Source organism: Macaca nemestrina, chromosome 6, assembly GCF_043159975.1.
Source record: "Macaca nemestrina isolate mMacNem1 chromosome 6, mMacNem.hap1, whole genome shotgun sequence".
NCBI lineage: Eukaryota > Metazoa > Chordata > Mammalia > Primates > Cercopithecidae > Macaca > Macaca nemestrina.
The window spans coordinates 114,300,291-114,319,115 of NC_092130.1; the positions used below are offsets into that span (position 1 = coordinate 114,300,291).

At 36.1% G+C, this 18,825-nt stretch overlaps 1 protein-coding gene across 6 annotated transcripts in view; it reads right to left on the minus strand.

Annotated features, from left to right (window-relative positions):
* Nucleotides 1-18,825, minus strand: part of LOC105499446 (NADH:ubiquinone oxidoreductase complex assembly factor 2) — a 235,361-nt gene that overhangs the window by 60,010 nt on the left and 156,526 nt on the right. Inside the window, exon 4 of one of the 6 annotated variants that reach the window (XM_071098890.1) lies at nucleotides 2,197-2,904. The exons of the other annotated variants lie outside the window; for them this stretch is intronic. Coding sequence (XP_070954991.1) covers nucleotides 2,869-2,904 — 36 coding nt within the window. The 3' untranslated portion in view covers nucleotides 2,197-2,868. Of the gene's footprint in view, nucleotides 1-2,196; nucleotides 2,905-18,825 lie in introns of those variants that run through there. 6 annotated transcript variants of the gene reach the window in all.

An 18,825-nucleotide genomic window follows, 5' to 3' on the forward strand; every position in this document is an offset into this window, starting at 1 on the left:
GTCACTAAAATAAACCTTTTCCTTGTTTTAAGAAGAGGCACTGTCAAAACAGATAATTATAGAAAAGCTAGAAACAGTTTGAAAGACGGGACCTGTCACAAAAACTTTATTTTCCTTTTCAACATTTAACCTTATATCCAATTGTGCAAATCAGAAAACATTTAATTTTATTTCTACATATCAAGAACTTCATACATTAAAGATGAAAAGCAATCAATTTTTAACTCGAATGTTTTTCATACTTCGAGAACAAATGAAAGAAAAACACTTTTTTTTAATAAAAAAGAAATCAAGTTAAGCAAACACCTAGATTTATGACACTTATTTTAAGCAGAAGAACCTTCCACACCTTCCCTCAGAAATGGATCTTTCCTTTGGTACTACTGTATTATTTCTCTTTCTGTATAATTGAATTTCTATGCTAACAATATGATTGGATGCATAGGACTTGGAGCACACTTAGTGCAGAACACATTGAGCTGTATTACTGTTTTATATTGTGTAGGTTATTTATTATTATGGTGGCCAAGCTTTAAAGTTATCCAAGATTATTTAGGATAATCAAAATCAAAAGACTTGGCCTATAACAAAAGCAGTCATTTCTAAATTTTAAATAAATAACACTGTCATAGTTAATATCCAACTGGCAACAGGCTTATCTTTCATTTTGGGGAATGAGTTTAATTACTTTGATCTGAAGATGTGGGAGCCTCTACTTCTTTAAGCCATCTGCCTTGTCAATATACAGTTTTAAATGTAGATTTTATTCTATTTTAAATTTATTTGTGGGACCGCCTAAATATTAAGGCCAAGTTACTGATGTGGACCTTGAATTCAATGGGCTTGAAAAAATTATTCCTTTTAAAATAAGAACTATAGGCACATGGCATGAAATTTGAATGATGCAAAAGATTTTGAGATAAAAAGTAACACTGCCCCCTTACACATGCCCAGCTACCTACTCCCTTCCAAAGGCTGCCACTGTATTCTTCTAGAGATGCTATTAGAACCAAAATTTCAAGTTGCTTTGCCTTGATAAAAAAATACAGTGCATACAAAAAGAGCTGACAATATTCAGTGATGGAAATTACAAAGCATCCAAGAGTTTAGGAGAGGAAATGGTAATAATTATAGTTCAAAATACATACCAACAAAAGTCTGCCTATAACTTTCTAATATCGTGGTCAGGTATTTAAGATCTAATTCTACTTACCAAAAAAGAGTAGAAATTAACATTTTCCATTAAAAAATTAAATATAGTATGAAAGGTAATGTAGAAAAAAGAAATAAAGAAACAATGTGGCACAGTGTGTGGCACTGTGTACCCAGGCAAATCTGATGTTCAATTGTAATCCTCAGGTGTCAGGGGAGGGATCTGGTAGGAGGTGATTGGATCATGGGGATGGATTTCCCCCACACTGTTCTCATAATTGTGAGTGAGTTCTCACAAGATCTGGTGGTTTAAAAGTGTAGTACTTCCCTCCTTGCTCTGTCTGCTGCCACCATGTAAGATGTGCCTTATTTTCCCTTTGCCTTCTGTCATGATTGTAAGTTTCCTGAGGCCTTCCCAGCTATGGGGAACTGTGAGTCCATTAAACTTCTTTTATTTATAAATTACCCAGTCTCAGTAGTTCTTTATAGCAATGTGAAAATGAACTAATGTATAATGAAAAGAAAGTTTAAAATTAAAAAGTACTGTGAGGCTGAAGGAATACTATCCAATTGAACACAGTGATGAATGGAAATGTTCTAATTTGTGCTGTGTAATATGGTAGCCACTAGCTACATGGCTACTGAACATTTCAATGTGGTAGGGTAACCAAGAAACTAAATTTTTAATTTTAATTTTAATTAACTTAAATTGCAATAGCTACATGTACAATACAGTAGATACTGTACTGGATAACACAGGACTAGACAGTCTAGATCAAAGATGAGAAATATTAGTAACAAAGAGAAATTTTAAGATGACAGATTTATAAATTATAACAATAAAAATAAAATTTGAGAACGATTATGAGAGTAATATGTCCAAAATAGAAATCTTTCCATAATCTGACATTTGAATAAAAATCTTTAGAAACTAGAAACAATACCCATTCAAAGAAGTAGGTATAGAAATTAAGTATATAAAGAATAATGTAAGAAAGTAAAGAGTAAAAATGAATGTATATAAACAATCATGTTAAAGACAAAAAGCATTAATTATCTGATAAAAAGAGCACAGCAGCACTTTACAAATATTTGCTGAATTGAAATGAGGTAGTTATGATGGGCCTCTTCCTTGTCATGTCCTTTGCACCATCTGTCAGTTAGTTACTGGGAAGAAGAAACTATTCAGCTAGCATTCTTAATTTCCTTTTTAAAATTTAAATATTGTTCTGATTAAAGAAAAATGTTCCCTTTATGTAGCAAATTCATAAAATACAAAAAAGCATACACAACAAAATAAAAAGCAACTCATCACCCAAATACCCATTATAATTCTGTATTTATGTTTCCTTCCAGTCTATTTTCTACATACAAAAAATCCCTTTATTTTGAAAATACTTAAAATAACAGGGTCAGATCATACAGTATATTTTATAATTTTCTTCTTTTTAAAATTCATTCTCATACAATGTGTTTATAAGGGTTAAACACATAAAGAAGACATCAGCCTGGAAACAGGCTAAACCAAATGACTAATTAGATTCACATTTACACCTTCATTGCTAATTGTAATAAACTTGTTTGAAAAGGAGGTCTCCAGGAGTTAATTAGCTAGCAGCATTTATCAATAAGCGATAATGTACTTACATTTTAGAAGTACATGTAAATTTACAAGTCTTTCATTTCTCAGTAAGAGTGAACTTCAGCAAAATTTTCTCATATCAATAGTTTGGATAGTTGTGTTGATCTTACCTAAGTTAAGATATAATTGAATTTTGGCTACACAAACAAACACACACACATTTCAGTAATATTCCAAGGAAGATATTTTACTCCAGCAGGATTAACATGCACTACGGTTACAACATAAGTTGGCCTTCTGGATTTAATTACAGTTATGTGCTATGCAATGACATTTCAGTTAACAATGAACAGCATATAAGACAGTGGTCCCACTGTGCCTTTTCTGTTTAGATATACTTAGAAACACAAATATTTACCATTGTGTGACAGTTGCCTACATACAGTTCAGTACAGTAGCATGCTGTACGGGTTTATAGCCTAGGAGTAATGGGTTGTACTATATAGACAGGGTGTGTAGTAAGCTATACCATCTAGTTTTCCCCAAGTACACTCTGATGTTTGCACGATGACGAAATGACCTAATGATGTACTTCTCAGATTATATCCCTGTCATCAAGTGACACATGACGGTACTGGTACTGTTTACATTTTGAGTTCATATCTGTTAACAGTTCTGAAATTTTTATGGCTTATGTTGAACAAGTGATCCCAGGGAAGAGGGGCAAGATACTGGAGAATATGAAACAGGGAAGGAGGGAAAGCCAAAATAAAGGTGTGTGTTCTGGAGTTGGTCACTGCTCTGGGTGCTGGGACCCAATCCCTGCTGAGACCTTCTGAGAAGTCATGTTGAATATGCCTGAACTATGTGCTCAAGGGGCAGGAAAGGAGCTTTTTCCCATTAGCTTCTATCCCCTTGATACCAGGTATCAAAGTTTATATGGTATGTTAACCCTCTCACACTTCCAAGTTGGTTCCCCACAGACATCCTATGCCACAGTGTCAGAGAAGAAAGCAAAATACATTCTGTAGAGCTATAGTGAGGTTACACCTGTTAGCAGCTGATTGCTGCAGCAAGGTTGGAGTAAAAATACAAAAGGATGTGAGGTAGGGCACAAGAGGTGTCTGCCACAGGACTTTTATATGCTTGTCTCTTTTTCCACTGAGATTGAGAATTTCAATCACCTTGGACTACAGAAAAAGTAGTTTAAAAAATTCAAATATATTAAATTATCCTGAATATTATGATGAGAAAACAGAGGTGGCTCTTAGGCCATACAAATGGGGAGACAAAAACATAGAAGAAAATTTCACAATAATTTCTGCAAAGCAAACCTTCAAAATACCATAGCATTATTCACAAACACAAATTAATCTTTTTCAAAAGATAGTTTAAATGAGTGTAGAGTTCAGAATTATTTTTGTATAACTTCACTTCAAATTAGGATTCTTGTGGACTTCAAATAACAGACACAAATGATAGTAAAATAACAGCAGCTATCATATTTTGAGTTATGCACTGGCTAAACACTTTATACAACAGTTCATTAGATTAAAAAAATTACTCTCGAGATTAGTAATTTTTCACTTTTTAGAGTATGGCCTTTAGTGAGTGCAACAGTCAAGGTTTTCCAGAGAAACAGAGAGTGACTGTAAGGAATTGGCTCTCATGATTACGGAGGCAGGCAAGTCCAAGTTCAAACTTGCAGGGTAGGCTGGCAGGCTGGAGACCCAGGAAAGAGTTGAAGTCAGAAAGCAGTCTTCAGGCCAGGCACAGTGGCTCACGCCTGTAATCCCAACACTTTGGGGAGGCCAAGGTGGGTAGATTGCTTGAGGCCAGGAGTTTGAGACCAGCCTGGCCAACATGGTAAAACCTCATCTTTACTAAAATACAAAAATTAGCTGGGTGTGGTGGCACATGCTGTAATCCCAGCTTTTTGGGAGGCTGAGGCATGGGAATTGCTTGAACCTGAGAGGCAGAGGTTGCAGTGAGCCGAGATCATGCCATAGTACTCCAGCCTGGGTGACAGAGCAAGACTGTCAAAAAAAAAAAAAAAAAAAAAAAAAAAAAAGAAAAGAAAAGAAAAGAAAAAAAGAAAGAAAGAAAATAAAAGAGAAAAAGAAAGCAGTCCAGCAGTCTTCAGGCAGAATTCCCTCTTCCTAGAGGGATGTCCATGTTTTTTTCCCTTAAAGTCCTCAACTGATTGAATGAAGCCTACTCCTTTAATACAGGGTAAGCTGCTTTACTCAAAGTCTACTGATTTAAATATTAATCTCACCTAAAAAAATACTTTGACAGCAAAATCTAGGCTAGTATTTCACCAAATATCTGGGTACTAGTCAAGTTGACACAAAATTAACCCACACAGTAAGAAACACATTTTATACTACAACTTCATGAACAAAACATATGTGCAAGTGTATCTACAAGAGTTTCAGAAAGCAATAAGTACTCCCAGTAAACCTTTGTACACTGACATTTTCTATTCCATGTTTTTCTAGCTCATTAAAAAGAAAAACATGCTGTAACCCATCAATTTAATTTCACAGCCCAGAAATGTATTACACAGATTGAAAAACTGCTCTAGATGACACATCTATTTACTGATGTTTTAGAATACTGGTAAATAAATGCATCACAGTGCCACCAGAATATAATATTTGAGAAGGAAATTGAATACATTTGAACACATGAAATATAATGAACATGTGTATATAAGAAAAATATATAAAATGCCTAATTCCTTATCACTATAGGACTAACATATGGGTATAGTATTTTATCACCATCATGATAAATATTTGAGAATAAAATCAGGCATGCCTAAAGATATAAGATCAGAGGCAATCAGCTGCAGCTTAGTATCCTATAGGGGTTATCACCAATGTGATCAATACAATTCTCTTAAACACCATTATTCCTCCCATTAAAAAAATGTCAAATTATATCTGATAAAAGTGATCAGCAAGTAATTTATTTAAAATTTAGATTGAGAAAATCATTACTTCTTCAGCATGGAGAGAATAAGAGGAGAAACATAAATTGTTTTGGTGAGACAACTGAGAAAAAATGTATGGATTAAAAAAAAGACCAAAAAACAGCTAACCTCGTTTTAGTTCCTTTAACCTTTTTTCACTCTGGATCTAAACCCAGTTTTAAAACTTAAATGAGACTTGTCTTAGTGACTAATGATATGACTCAGAAGGTTAACTCTTCAGAACTAATTCTGTATACTTTTAATATGCACCTAGTAAGTTTTGATGACCCTTAAAAGAACCTGAGCAGGAGTATATCTAAAAATAATTCATAATAGCACCTTACTTATATACATCTGATTTTAAAAACCTTTTATATTTTGCTCCTTAAAAGTCAGATAAAGGTCAAAATAGAGGGAAAATTATGCTAAGAATGATCTAAGCTCAAACTTAGACGTTAGCTTTGTATAGAAGTAGGTAAGAAACGATCCTTTTAGACTGAGAAAGGTGGGATCTTTGAAATTGGAGATACTACTTCTGAGGAAGACCTGCCTAAAATAAATGTTTTCAAAACTAGAAAGATTTATAACACAAACTAGCATAAACATTTCTTGTACAATTAATAAATAAACATCTACAGTTAGAGAGGCAGAATAGCTTACTGGTTAAGAGTACAAATTCTGAGGAGCTCAAAACATTCAAATGATTCATGTTCACTGCCTACCACATTTATCTAAAGTATGATAAATTTTATATTCTCTTAGTTTGCACAGAGGTAGAGGCCATTACCAAAGAAGGTACACAGAGAAAAGAGATCTCCATGTGTTTTGTTACTATGTTTCAAGTGCTTGTTTTTCTTCATTTATTATGGTAGTTAAGTAAAAACAGCAGAACACAAAAGAATAAGTTTCAAAAATTTCAATTATGTACCAATGTATGCATAGGCAAATTAACTTGCTAAAATTAAGAGTTGTGCAGCCAGACATAGGATTTCAGGTAATCTATTACTTCTATTTAAAAAATTTTTTAAATGTACTGTTATATTAAATTTTTAATAAAATAAAGGAAAACAAATCAAGTAAGGTCATAGTATTGGCTAAGCCAGAGAGTCCCAAAAGTGCTCAATAGTTACACTTGCAGGTGTGCATTGCAGAGCCTCAGGCACCTCTGAGTGCAGACAACCCTACCTCTTTGCCTGATCAAAGGCAGGAACAAATGGTTAGGCCTGAGGTAGGTCAAATGACTGGCATAAAACTGCCCAACAGGGACCTTCCACTGTGGATCGTGGTTAACCCATTCGACCACATCTTTTCCTTTGGGGAGGCAGAAATGCTAGTAGGCAAATAAAAAATGGGATGTTGACTAAGTTCAGGATATATCCTTTCCAGTTTTGGAAGTCAAAAATCCCAGAATAACTTCATTGTTGAAAACATAGTGTTTCTGTGTAAATTTGCAATAAGATTAAATTTCTGAAAATAATACATGAATGTATTTTCCCTGAAAATGTAAAGTATCAGAGTAATTTTCATATAGAAAAAAATACTAAAAGCAGAATCTAAATATAAATTAACAGTGTTATGTCTAGTGTCATGTCCAGGGCAGGTTGGTATGTACAAAAGAAGTCTACACGCAAAGAAATTGTTAGTTCTTGAGCATACCAGATGCCTGATGATAAGTAACTGAATTAATAATACAAATATATAAGCATTAAGACTTTTAAAAGGACTTTCAAGAACTAAACCACACTGATTTGTTTTTTATGCACATTACTGTGACAATTTCTCAAGTACCTTTGGTATTTTCAAATTTCAAGTATCCCATTTTTCAGTTTATCCTGAGTAACTTGTTTTTCTATCAGGGACCCAACATGTTCTTTTAAAATATATAATTACAAGGTTTTGGTATATTCTTTTAAAATAAAGTATTTCATGTGTAAAAATAAACAGAACTAATAATATACACCTATAACCCACCATCCAACTTAAGAAATAAAACACTACAGACATGACCAAAGCTCTCTATGACTGTGAACCCCAACATTTTCCTTCCCCCGAGATAATAATTATGCTGTTTCTCATCTATTATTTTCATGAATGTTTTAATACTTTTACAACATCTCTATATATCCATAAATAATAGTAGCAGTGTTTTTTCTTCATTTTTTGCACATTTTATCTTCAAAGACTTTTGAAAAACTATGCACCATCTTGCACATTTCAGGTGACACTTAAGTAATGACAAAGGATGCATTTTCTAGCTTATTGTATACTGAATGCACGCTTTAAGTATGTTTTTGTCAAAGCCTTGGAGCTGCAGTTCAGCTTATTCAATACACAGAGAATACAACCATATAACTTAATTGGCAAGGCTAGTCCTCATTGTCAAACTCAACCAGTCAAATCTGACTTACTATCTGTCAGAAAAAGTCTGACTTAATTTTAAAATTCAAATAAATGTGTTATTATGCATCCCCATGACAACTTTCTCACTTGTGAATTTTAATTTTAAGATAGATAAATGGACAGCTAGCTAGCTAGGTAGACAAAGAAGCTATAACATAAGGCATGGAGCCTGGCCATGAGTTTGTTGCCTGGATGAAATAATGTATTACCCCTTCACTAATTTTTATTAATGCTTTCTTTGCTTTGCTCTCAAGGGACTATCCCTCAAGAGAGATTCACTCTCCAATTGTCTGCTTGAGTGGCACCCAGGAGATTTTTAAACTGCAACGCAAGACACCATAGTAAGATTTAGTATGGAAAAGGGGTAAGCTTTTCTTCTGAAAAGTGGGAGACAGATGATTTTGAAAGAAATGAGAAAGGAGAACTGGCAGACCAGAAGGAGTTCTCAGGTAGATAGTTTTTAGGAAGGACTGCATATGGAAAGAGAGAATGAGGAAATTATTATTATTATTATTATTATTATTATTATTTTTTTTTTTTGAGATGGAGTCTCACTCTGTCACCCAGCCTGGAGTGCAGTGGTGCGATCTCAGCTCACTGCAAGCTCTGCCTCCCGGGTTTACGCCATTCTCCTGCCTCAGCCTCCCGAGTAGCTGGGACTACAGGCACCCCGCCACCTCGCCCAGCTAGTTTTTCGTATTTTTTTTAGTAGAGACGGGGTTTCACCGCGTTAGCCAGGATGATCTCGATCTCCTGACCTCGCGAGGCCCGTCTCGGCCTCCCAAAGTGCTGGGATTACAGGCTTGAGCCACCGCGCCCAGCCGGAAATTATTTTTTTAAAGCTATTCATAACTGTATATCCCATAGTAAGTCTTTGTGTATCCAGTGGTATAGACATCCCAATTTGAAAACCATTGATCATTACCAGGATTGACAAACTAGGATCCACCTGCCAACTGTTTCTGTAAATAAAGGTTTTACTGGACATAGCCACACTCACTCGTTTACATACTATCTATAACTGCTTTCATACTACAGTGGCAGAGCTTAGTAGTTTCAACAGAGACCATTTGGGTCACAAAGCCTAAAATATTTACTACCTGATACTCTGCCGAAAAAAACTGCCACTGCTCATCCATATCACTGTATATGTGGTTTTTAACATTCTTTTTAAAAAACTATCAATCAAATGCATTGGGCTGGGCACAGTGGCTCATGCCTATAATCCCAGCACTTTGGGAGGCTGAGGTGGGAAGATTGCTTGAGGCCAATAGTTGCAGATAAACCTAGGCAACATAGTGAAACCACATCTCTGCAAAAAAACCAAAAAAGTTAGCCAGGCATGATAGTGTGCACCCGTAGCCCCAGTTACTTGGGAGGCTGAAGTGGGAGGAACTCTTGGGCCCAGGAGTTCAAGACTGCAGTAAGCTATGACAGTGCCACTGCACTCCAGCTTGGGAAACAGAGCAAGACCTGTCTCTTAAAAAATTATATATCTTTGTATTGTAGGGCCATTTCATTCTAAAAGGCTTGTTATGACAAATAATAGTTCCCTCTTCTCAAAAGCAATACTTCATATTCTTTAAGCTGATGTTTATGGTCATAGTATAGGCCAAACCAAGGAGCCATAAAAGCGTCTGACAGTTACAAAGCAGACTTTGCACTTAAACACTCCATAATAGCTAACTAACATTTTAAAACTGTTACTTATTTTTTCAGTTTTAGGTACTATATATTAACTTCTCATTTTTGAAAATGAGGGTTTGCCTTATTCTTTGTGTTCCCTAATGCCCTAGTATAGTTGTAGATCCAGATATTATGAGTAAACACTGTCAACAAGTGAGTTATGTAGCAGAAAAGGATTATTTTTCCTTTCCTTCCCAAGTTTTTTCCGCAAATAAATGAATTTTGTTTATTTACCATGTACTGTTCGATAATTCAGCCCCACTTGGTATGTTCAGATGTATCAGGTACTCTATGTATTTCATGCTTTTGGGGAAAAAAAATCTCTCCATTCACTCTGCCTGGACTGGTTGCCTTTCATACTCTAGTAGCCTTTGCCAATGCTGCAGTTTTATTTCTTGGATCTCACCCCTCCCTTTTTCTTTGTTCACTCCTTTAGTCACTTTGTGAGAAAGGGTTTGTAGGAGATAATTCTATGAGACTTTGCATGTCTAAAACTCTGTTTAGCCTACATTCAGGCTTAAATCATACAACTGGGTATACAATCTAGACTAGAACTGTCAGAATGTTGAAACCATTGTTACTTCTCTGTCTTCTAGCTTCTAGTATTACTAGTTCTCTAATTTTTCTTTTCTATTTTCTGTTTGTTTCTGCCCTATATTACAGGAAATTGCTTCAATAGAAGGTTCTAAACCTTCAGTTAAATATTTCATTTCTATTGTATTTGTATTTTTCCAAGTACTCCTTTTTGTTCGTTAAATATTCCTTTTATTTTGTAGCATTAAGTTCTCATTTCATGACTGTAGTATCTTCTTGAATCACTGAGGATAGCTGTTATTTTAAGTTTTTAAGTAGTCTGTTTTATCCAAGTGTTTTACCCTATTTATTTATTTGTATGAGTCTCTGTTTTTCATTTCAGATACTTTCTTCAGATGTCTAGTGTTCCTAGGTAAATCTAGCTGGAAACTTTGATGCCACAGGTGAAACTTGTTGCAAGCTCAGTTTCACTATAATCTAATTAGGGTTTCAGGTCCTTCTTCTTGGTTGGTAAGAGTCCCCAAAGATGAATCTTCTAATACTCTGCCTGGAACATAAAGGCCTGTTTGTCTTCATTTGAAAACCCAGTAGGGAAAAAGATCTAGAGGTCTCATTTTCAGTATGTACATATTCATTTAATTCCTCTATTTTTCAGAATGGTATATCTTCTCTCAAATTAGTCAGGAAAGCAGTGCTACAAAGTCTGGACTATTTTCTCTTTCCCATGCATAAACTTCTAGTTTTCAACTGGATAGAGAAGAGGCAGTTGTCTAGTTGTACGATATCACAAAGGGAATAAAACAGCACCCTTTTCTTTATTTCTAGGAGATTTAAAATTGATATAATGTTATTATTTAATAAGGGTCATGTTCAAACTTCACCAGTTACCCCTCAATACTCTTCCTTACAGCAAAGTTATTTCTCCAATCTAGGATAACATGTTACATTTAGTTGTCATGTATCAGTCCTTCTTAGTCATTCATGTCACTGACATGACAAGCCTGGTGTTATATGAAATGTCTCCCAATTTAGGATTTCTGGTTGTTTCTTTCCGTCTTTTTCCTTCTGGTTAGATTAAGGTTATGAATTATTAGCAAGAATACTATATGAGGAGATGGGAGCAAGAGGTCCAAATAGAAGCCTCCATCAATCATCCTCACTGCAGGAACACCAAATTGAAAAACTATTCACACACAAAAAAGCACCTTCATAAGAATCAAAAATCAGCTTAAGCAGCAGTTCAGCCGCAGTCAGGTAGAGCACCAAGCAGTCTCTTGGGGTCCTTGATTCCAGGCCTTGACTCTTGGAAAGCAATTCTGGACCTGCCCTGAGTCAGAAGAAAGTCCACTGCCCTGAAGGGAGAGTCCTAGGCCTAGCAGCATCCACCACCACAAACTGACGGAAGAACCCTCCTGTGCCTTAAATAAACATCAGCAGTAGCCTGGCATTACTCGCCATGAGCTTGGGGTGGTAGTGGCCATGGTGAGAACTCCTTAGCTTCTGGAAAGGGGAGAGAAGACTGGGAAGAACTTCCTCTTCTGGCTCTGGTGCCAGCTTAGCCACAGTAGAACAGAGCATCAGATAGATTCCTAAGGTTCTCAACTCCAGGCCCTGGCTCCTGTTTGGCATCTCTAGATTCACCTGGAACCAAAGAACTCACCTCCCTGAAGAAAAGAACACAAGCTTGCCTGGCTTCATCACCTGTTGACAGTGGAGCCCTAGGGCCTTGAGCGAACATCATTGGTGGTAGCATAGAGGGAGAGACTGAGAGAACGTAAGGGAAGACAACAGGAGCCTTTGCCTGGTAATCCAGAGAATTCTTCCAGATCTTATCCAAGACCACCAAGACAATACTTCAACAAGTCTGCAAGAACCACAGCATTATTGGGCTATGAGTCCCCCGCTAATGCACATACAGATGCAGTGACTAAAAACTTGGATTACAACATTCAAGTCGTTTCAAATATTTGGAAACCCTTCCCAAGAAGGAGAGGTACAAACAAGCCTAGATTGTGAAGATTAAAATAAATACCAAATTCTTCAATGCCCAGACCTGATGAATGTCCACAAGCATCAAGGCCATCTAGGAAAACAAAACTTCACCAAAGGAACTAAATAAAGCACCAGTAAAGAATACTGGAGAGACAGAGATATGTGACCTTTCAGACAGAGAATTCAAAATAGCTATTTTGAGGAAGCTCAATGAAATTCAAGATAACAGAGAGAAGTAATTCACTATTCTATCAGATAAATTTAACAAGGGCATTAAAATAATTAAAAAGACTCAAACAAAATTCTGGAGTTGAAAAATGCAATTAACATACTGAAGAATGCATCAGAGTCTCTTAACAGCAGAAGTGATAAGCAGAAGAGAGAATTAGTGAGCCTAAAGACAGGGTATTTGAAAAAATACAGTCAGAAGAGACAAAAGAAAAAAGAATAAAAAACAAGGAACCATGCCTACATGATCTAGAAAATAACTCAAAAGGACAAATCTAAGAGTTGCTGGTCTCAAAGAGGAGGTAGAAAGATAGGGGAAGAAAGTTTATTCAAAGGGAAAATAACAAGGAACTTCCCAAGCCCAAAGAAATCAATATTCAAGTATAAAAAGGTTATAGAACACCAAGCAGATTTAACCCAAATATAAGACTACCTCAAGACATTTAATAATCAAACTACCAAAGGTAAAGGATAAAGGATCCTAAAAGTAGCAAGAAAGAAATAACATACAATGGAGCTCCAATACACTTGGCAGCAGATTTTTCAGTGGAAATTGCACATGCCAGGAGAGAGTGGCATGACATATTTAATGTACAAAAGAAAAAAAACTTTTATCCTATGTATTAGTTGTTCTCATGCTACTAATAAAGACATACCTGACAATGGGTAATTTAAAAAGGAAAGATTTAATTGACTCACAACTCAGCATGGCTGGGGAGGCCTCAGAAAACTTATAATCATGCCGGAAGGGGAAGCAAACATGTCCTTCTTCACATAATGGCAGGAAGAAGTGACAAGCAAAAGGGGAAAAAACCCTTATAAAACCATCACATTGCATGAGAACTCACTCACTATCATGAGATCAGCATAGAGGCAAACACCTCTATGATTCAGTTACCTCTCACCGGGTCACTCCCACAACACGTGGGGATTATGGGAACTACAATGCAAGATGAGACTTGGGTGGGGACACAGTCAAATCATATCATCCTAGAATAGAATACCCAGCGCAAATAGCTTTCAAACATGAAGGAGAAATAAAGACTTTACAAAATAAACAAAGCTAAGAAATTTCAACACCAGACCTCTCCTACAAAAAATGTCAATCAGAAAGAAAAGCATGTTAACGAGCAACAAGAAATCATCTGAAGGTAACAAACTCACTAGTAATAGTATATAAACAGAAGAATATAGAATATTGTAAAACTATAATTGTGCTGTAATATTTGTAAACTATTAATATGATGAGGAGAAAGACTAAAAGATAAACTGATCAAAAATAATAACTACAATAATCTTTCAAGACAGTAGAGTAATATACAAATTGAAACAAGAAAACTTAAAAAGCAGAGGGGACAAAGTTAAAGTGTACAGTTTTTATTAGTTTTCTCTTCCTCTGTTTGTTTATGCAATCAGTGTTAAGTTGTCAGCAGTTTACAGTAATGGGTTATAAGATAGTATTTGCAAGCTTCATGGTAACCTCAAATGCAAAAACATACAATAGATACACACACACACACACAAAAGAATAAATTAAAACATAACCACCACAGAAAATCTCCTTCACTAAAAGGGAGACAGGAAGGAAGGAAAGAAGGAAGAGAAACCCACAAAACAACCATGAAACAACAAAATGTCAAGAGTAAGTCCTTATCAATAAAAACATTAAATGTAAATAGCATGAATTCTCTACTAAAAGACAAATTAGCTGATGAATTAAAAAACAAGACCCAACAATCTGTAAAGACTCGTATAGACGGAAAATAAAAGGATGGAAAAAGATATTTTATGCAAATGGAAATCAAAAAAGAGCAGGAGTAGCTATACTTACATCAGACAAAATAGATTTTAAGACAAAAACTATAAAAAGAGATAAAGGGCGGGCACGGTGGCTCATGCCTGTAATCCCAACACTTTGGGAGGCTGAGGTGGGCGGATCACGAGGTCAGAAGACAGAGACCATCCCAGCCAACATGGTGAAACCCCACCTCTACTAAAAATACAAAAATTAGCTGGGCATGGTGGCACGTGCCTGTAACCCCAGCTACTTGGGAGGCTGAGGCAGGAGAATTGCTTGAACCAGGGAGCCAGAGTTTGCAGTGAGCAGAGATCGCACCATAGCACTCCAGCCTGGTGAAGGAGCAAGACTCTGTCTCAAAAAAAAAAAAGGCCGGGCGTGGTGGCTCAGGCCTGTAATCCTAGCACTTTGAGAGGCCGAGGCGGGTGGATCACAAGGTCAGGAGATCGAGACCATCCTGGCTAACACGGTGAAACCCCGTCTCTACCGAAAATACAAAAAATTAGCCGGGCGTGGTGGTGGGTGCCTGTAGTCTCAGCTACTGGGGAGGCTGGGGCAGGAGAATGGCGTGAACCCGGGAGGCGGAGCTTGCAGTGAGCCCAGCTCATGCAGCTGCACTCCAGCCTGGGCGACACAGCGAGACTCCGTCTCAAAAAAAAAAAAAAAAAAAAAAGAGATAAAGAAGGTCATTATATAATGATAGAGGGATCAATTCACCAAGAAGATATAAGAACTATAAATATATATCCACCCAACTCTGGAGCACTCACACATATAATGCAAATATTTAATTAGAGTTAAAGAGACAGACCCCAAAACAAAAATAACTGGAGGACAGGAGCCATGGCTCACGCCTGTAATCCCAGGTCTTTGGGAGGCCAAGGTGGGCACGTCACTCGAGCTCAGGAGTTCAAGACTAGCCTGCGCAACATGGAGAAATCTTGTCTCTACTATAAAATACAAAAAAACTAGCCGTATTTAGTGGCATGCACCTGTGGTCCCAGCTACTTGGGGGGCTGAGGTGGGAGGATCGCTTGAGCCTAGGAGGTGGAGGTTGCAGTGGGCCATGCCACTGCACTCCAACCTGGGTGACAGAGTAAGACCCCATCTTAAATAAATAAATAAATAATAAATAAATAAATGGAGACTTCAACATCCCACTTTAAGTACTGGAAAGAACATCCAGACAGAAAATCAACAAAGAAACACTGGACTTAATCTGCACTACAGACCAAACGGGCCTAATAGATATTTACAGAATATTTCATCAAACAGCTGCAGAATGCACATGCTTCTCCTTAAGCACATGGATCATTCTCAAGGACAGAGTATATGTTAGGCCACAAAACAACTCTTAAAAATTTCAAAACAATTGAAATCATCTCAAGTATCTTCTCTGACCACAATGGAACAAAACTAGAAATCAAGAGCTAGAGGAATTTTGGAAACTACACAAACACATGGAAATTAATATGTTCCTTGAATGACCAGTGGGTCAATGAAGAACTTAAAAGGGAAACTGAAAAATTTCTTGAAACAAATGAAAATGGAAACACAATGTACCAAAACCTATGGGATACAGAGAAAGCAGTACAAGACAAAAATTTATAGCTATAAGAGCCTACACTAAAAAAGTAGAAAAACTTCAAATGACCTAATGATGAAAGTTAAAGAATTACAAAAGCAAGAGAAAACCAAACCCAAAATTAGCAGGAGAAAAGAAATAACAAAAATCAAAGCAGAAACAAATGAAATTTGAAGAAAATAATATGAAGAAAATAATACAAAAGACTAAAAAAAAGAAAAGTTATTTTTAAAAGATACACATAATCAACAAACTTTTTGCCAGACTAAGAAAAAAGACAGAAGACCCAAACGCAAAAAATAAGACATGAAAAAGGAGACATTACAACTGATAACACAGAAATTCAAAAGACTGGAAAACCTACAAGAAATGGGTAAATTCCTAGACACATACAACCTACTGAGATTGAATCACAAAGAAATCCAAAACCTGAACAAACCAATAAGAGCAATATCGAAACCATAATAAAGTCTCCCAGCAAAGAAAAGCCCAGGACCCAACTGCTTCCCTGCTGAACTTTACCAAACATTTTGAGAATAACTCATATTAATCTTCCTCAAACTATTCCGAAAAATGGAGGAGGAGGGAATACTTTCAAACTCACTCTAGCAGGTCAGTATACCAAACCTTTGTCTGATACCAAAAGCAGACAAAGACACATTAAAAAAAAAAAAAAAAAAAAGAAAAGAAAAAAAAGAAGAAGAAGAAGAAAAGAAAACTATAGGCCAGTATCCCTGATGAACACTGATGCAAAAATCCTCAACAAAATACTAGCAAACCAAATTCAACAACATATTAAAAAGATCATTCATCATGACTAAGTAGGATTTATCCTAGGGAGGCAAGGATGTTCAACATATGCAAATCATATCAACAGAATAATGACAAAAACTCTATGATCATTCAATTGCTGAGAAAATTCAATATCCCTTCATGATAAAAACCTTTAACACACTGGGTATAGAAGGAACATACCTCAACACAATAAAAGCCATACACAACAGACCCACAGCTAGTATCATATTTGCATTAGTTCATTTTCACACTGCTATAAAGAAATATTTGAGACCAGGTAATTTATTAAAAGAAGAGGTTTAATTGACTCACAGTTCTGCACGGCTGGGGTGCCTCAGGAAACTTACAATTACGGTGGAAGGGGAAGAGGCAAGTCTTACATGGTGGCAGGCGAGAGAGGGTGTGTGTGAGCACAGGAAAAATTACTACTTATAAAACCATTAGATCTCATGAGAATTTACTCACTATCATGAGAACAGCATGGGGAAAACAACCCCCATAATCCAATTATTTCCTACTAGGTCTTTTCCTAAACACCTGGGGATTACAATTCAAGATGAGATATAGGTGAGGACACAAAGCCTAACCATACTGAATAGAGAAACACTGAAAGCCTTTCTTCTAAGATCTAAAACATGACAAGAATTCCCACTTTTACTATTGTTATTCAATATAATATTGGAAGTCCTAGTTAGAGCAATCAGACAATAGAAAGAAATGAAGGTCATCCAAACTGAAAAGGAAGAAGTCAAAGTATCCTTGTTTGTAGGCAACATAATCTTATATTTGGAAAAACCTAAAGGCTTCACCAAAAAACTATTAGAACTGATAAACAAATTCAGTAAAGTTGCAGGACACACAATCAACATACAAAATCAATAGCATTTCTATATGCCACCAGCAAACAATCTGAAAGAGAAATCAGGAAAGAAATCCCACTTACAATAGCGACAAATAAAACTAGAAGCCTAGGATTTAACTTAACTAAAGAAGTGAAAGACCTATATAATGAAAACTATATAACATTGATGCAAGAAAATGAAGAAGACACTGGCAAAAGGGAAGGATATTACATGTTCATGAATTGGAAGAATAAATATTGTTAAAAATGTCCATATTACCCAAAGCAATCTACAGATTCAATGCAATCTGTATCAAAATACCAATGACATTCTTCACAGAAATAGAAAAAACAATCCTAAAATTATTATGGAACCATAAAAGACCCAGAATTGCTAAAGCTATCCTGAGCACAAAGAACAAAACTGGGGGAATCACATTACCTGGCATACGTTACACTATACAGTGATAGTAACCAAAACAGTATGGTACTGGCATAAAAACAGACACATAGGCCAATGGAATAGATTAGAGAATCCAGAAACAAATCCACACATCTACAGTGAACTCAATTTCAACAAAGGTATCAAGAACATACATTAGGGAAAGAACAGTCTCTTCAATAAACGGTGCTAGGAAAACTGGATATCCATATGTGGAGGAATGAAATGAGGCCCCCATCTCTCACCATAAACAGCAATCAAACCAAAATGAAGACTTTAAGACCTCAAACTATGAAATTTCTAAAGGAAAACATTCGGGAAACTCTCTAGGACACTGTATTGAGCAAAGATTTCTTGAGAAATACCCCACAAGCATAGGCAACCAAAGCAAAAATGGACAAATGGGGTCACATCAAGTTAAAAAGCTTCTGTACAGCAAAAGGAACAATCAACAAAGTGAAGGGACAACCCACAGACTGGGAGAACATATTTGCAAACTACCCATATGATAAGGGATTAATAACCAGAATATATAAGGAACTCAAACAACTCAATAGGAAAAATCTTATGAACAGATTAAAACGTGAGCAAAAGATCTGGATAGACATTTTCCAAAAGAAGACATGTAAATGGCAAACAGGTATATGAAAAGGTGCTCAACATCACTAATCATCATAGAAATGCAAACCAAAACTACAATGAGCTATCGTGTCACCCCAGTTAAAATGGCTTCTATCAAGAAGATGGGCAATAACAAATTCTGGTGAAAATGTGGAGAAAAGGGAACCCTTGTACACTTTTGGTGGCAATGTA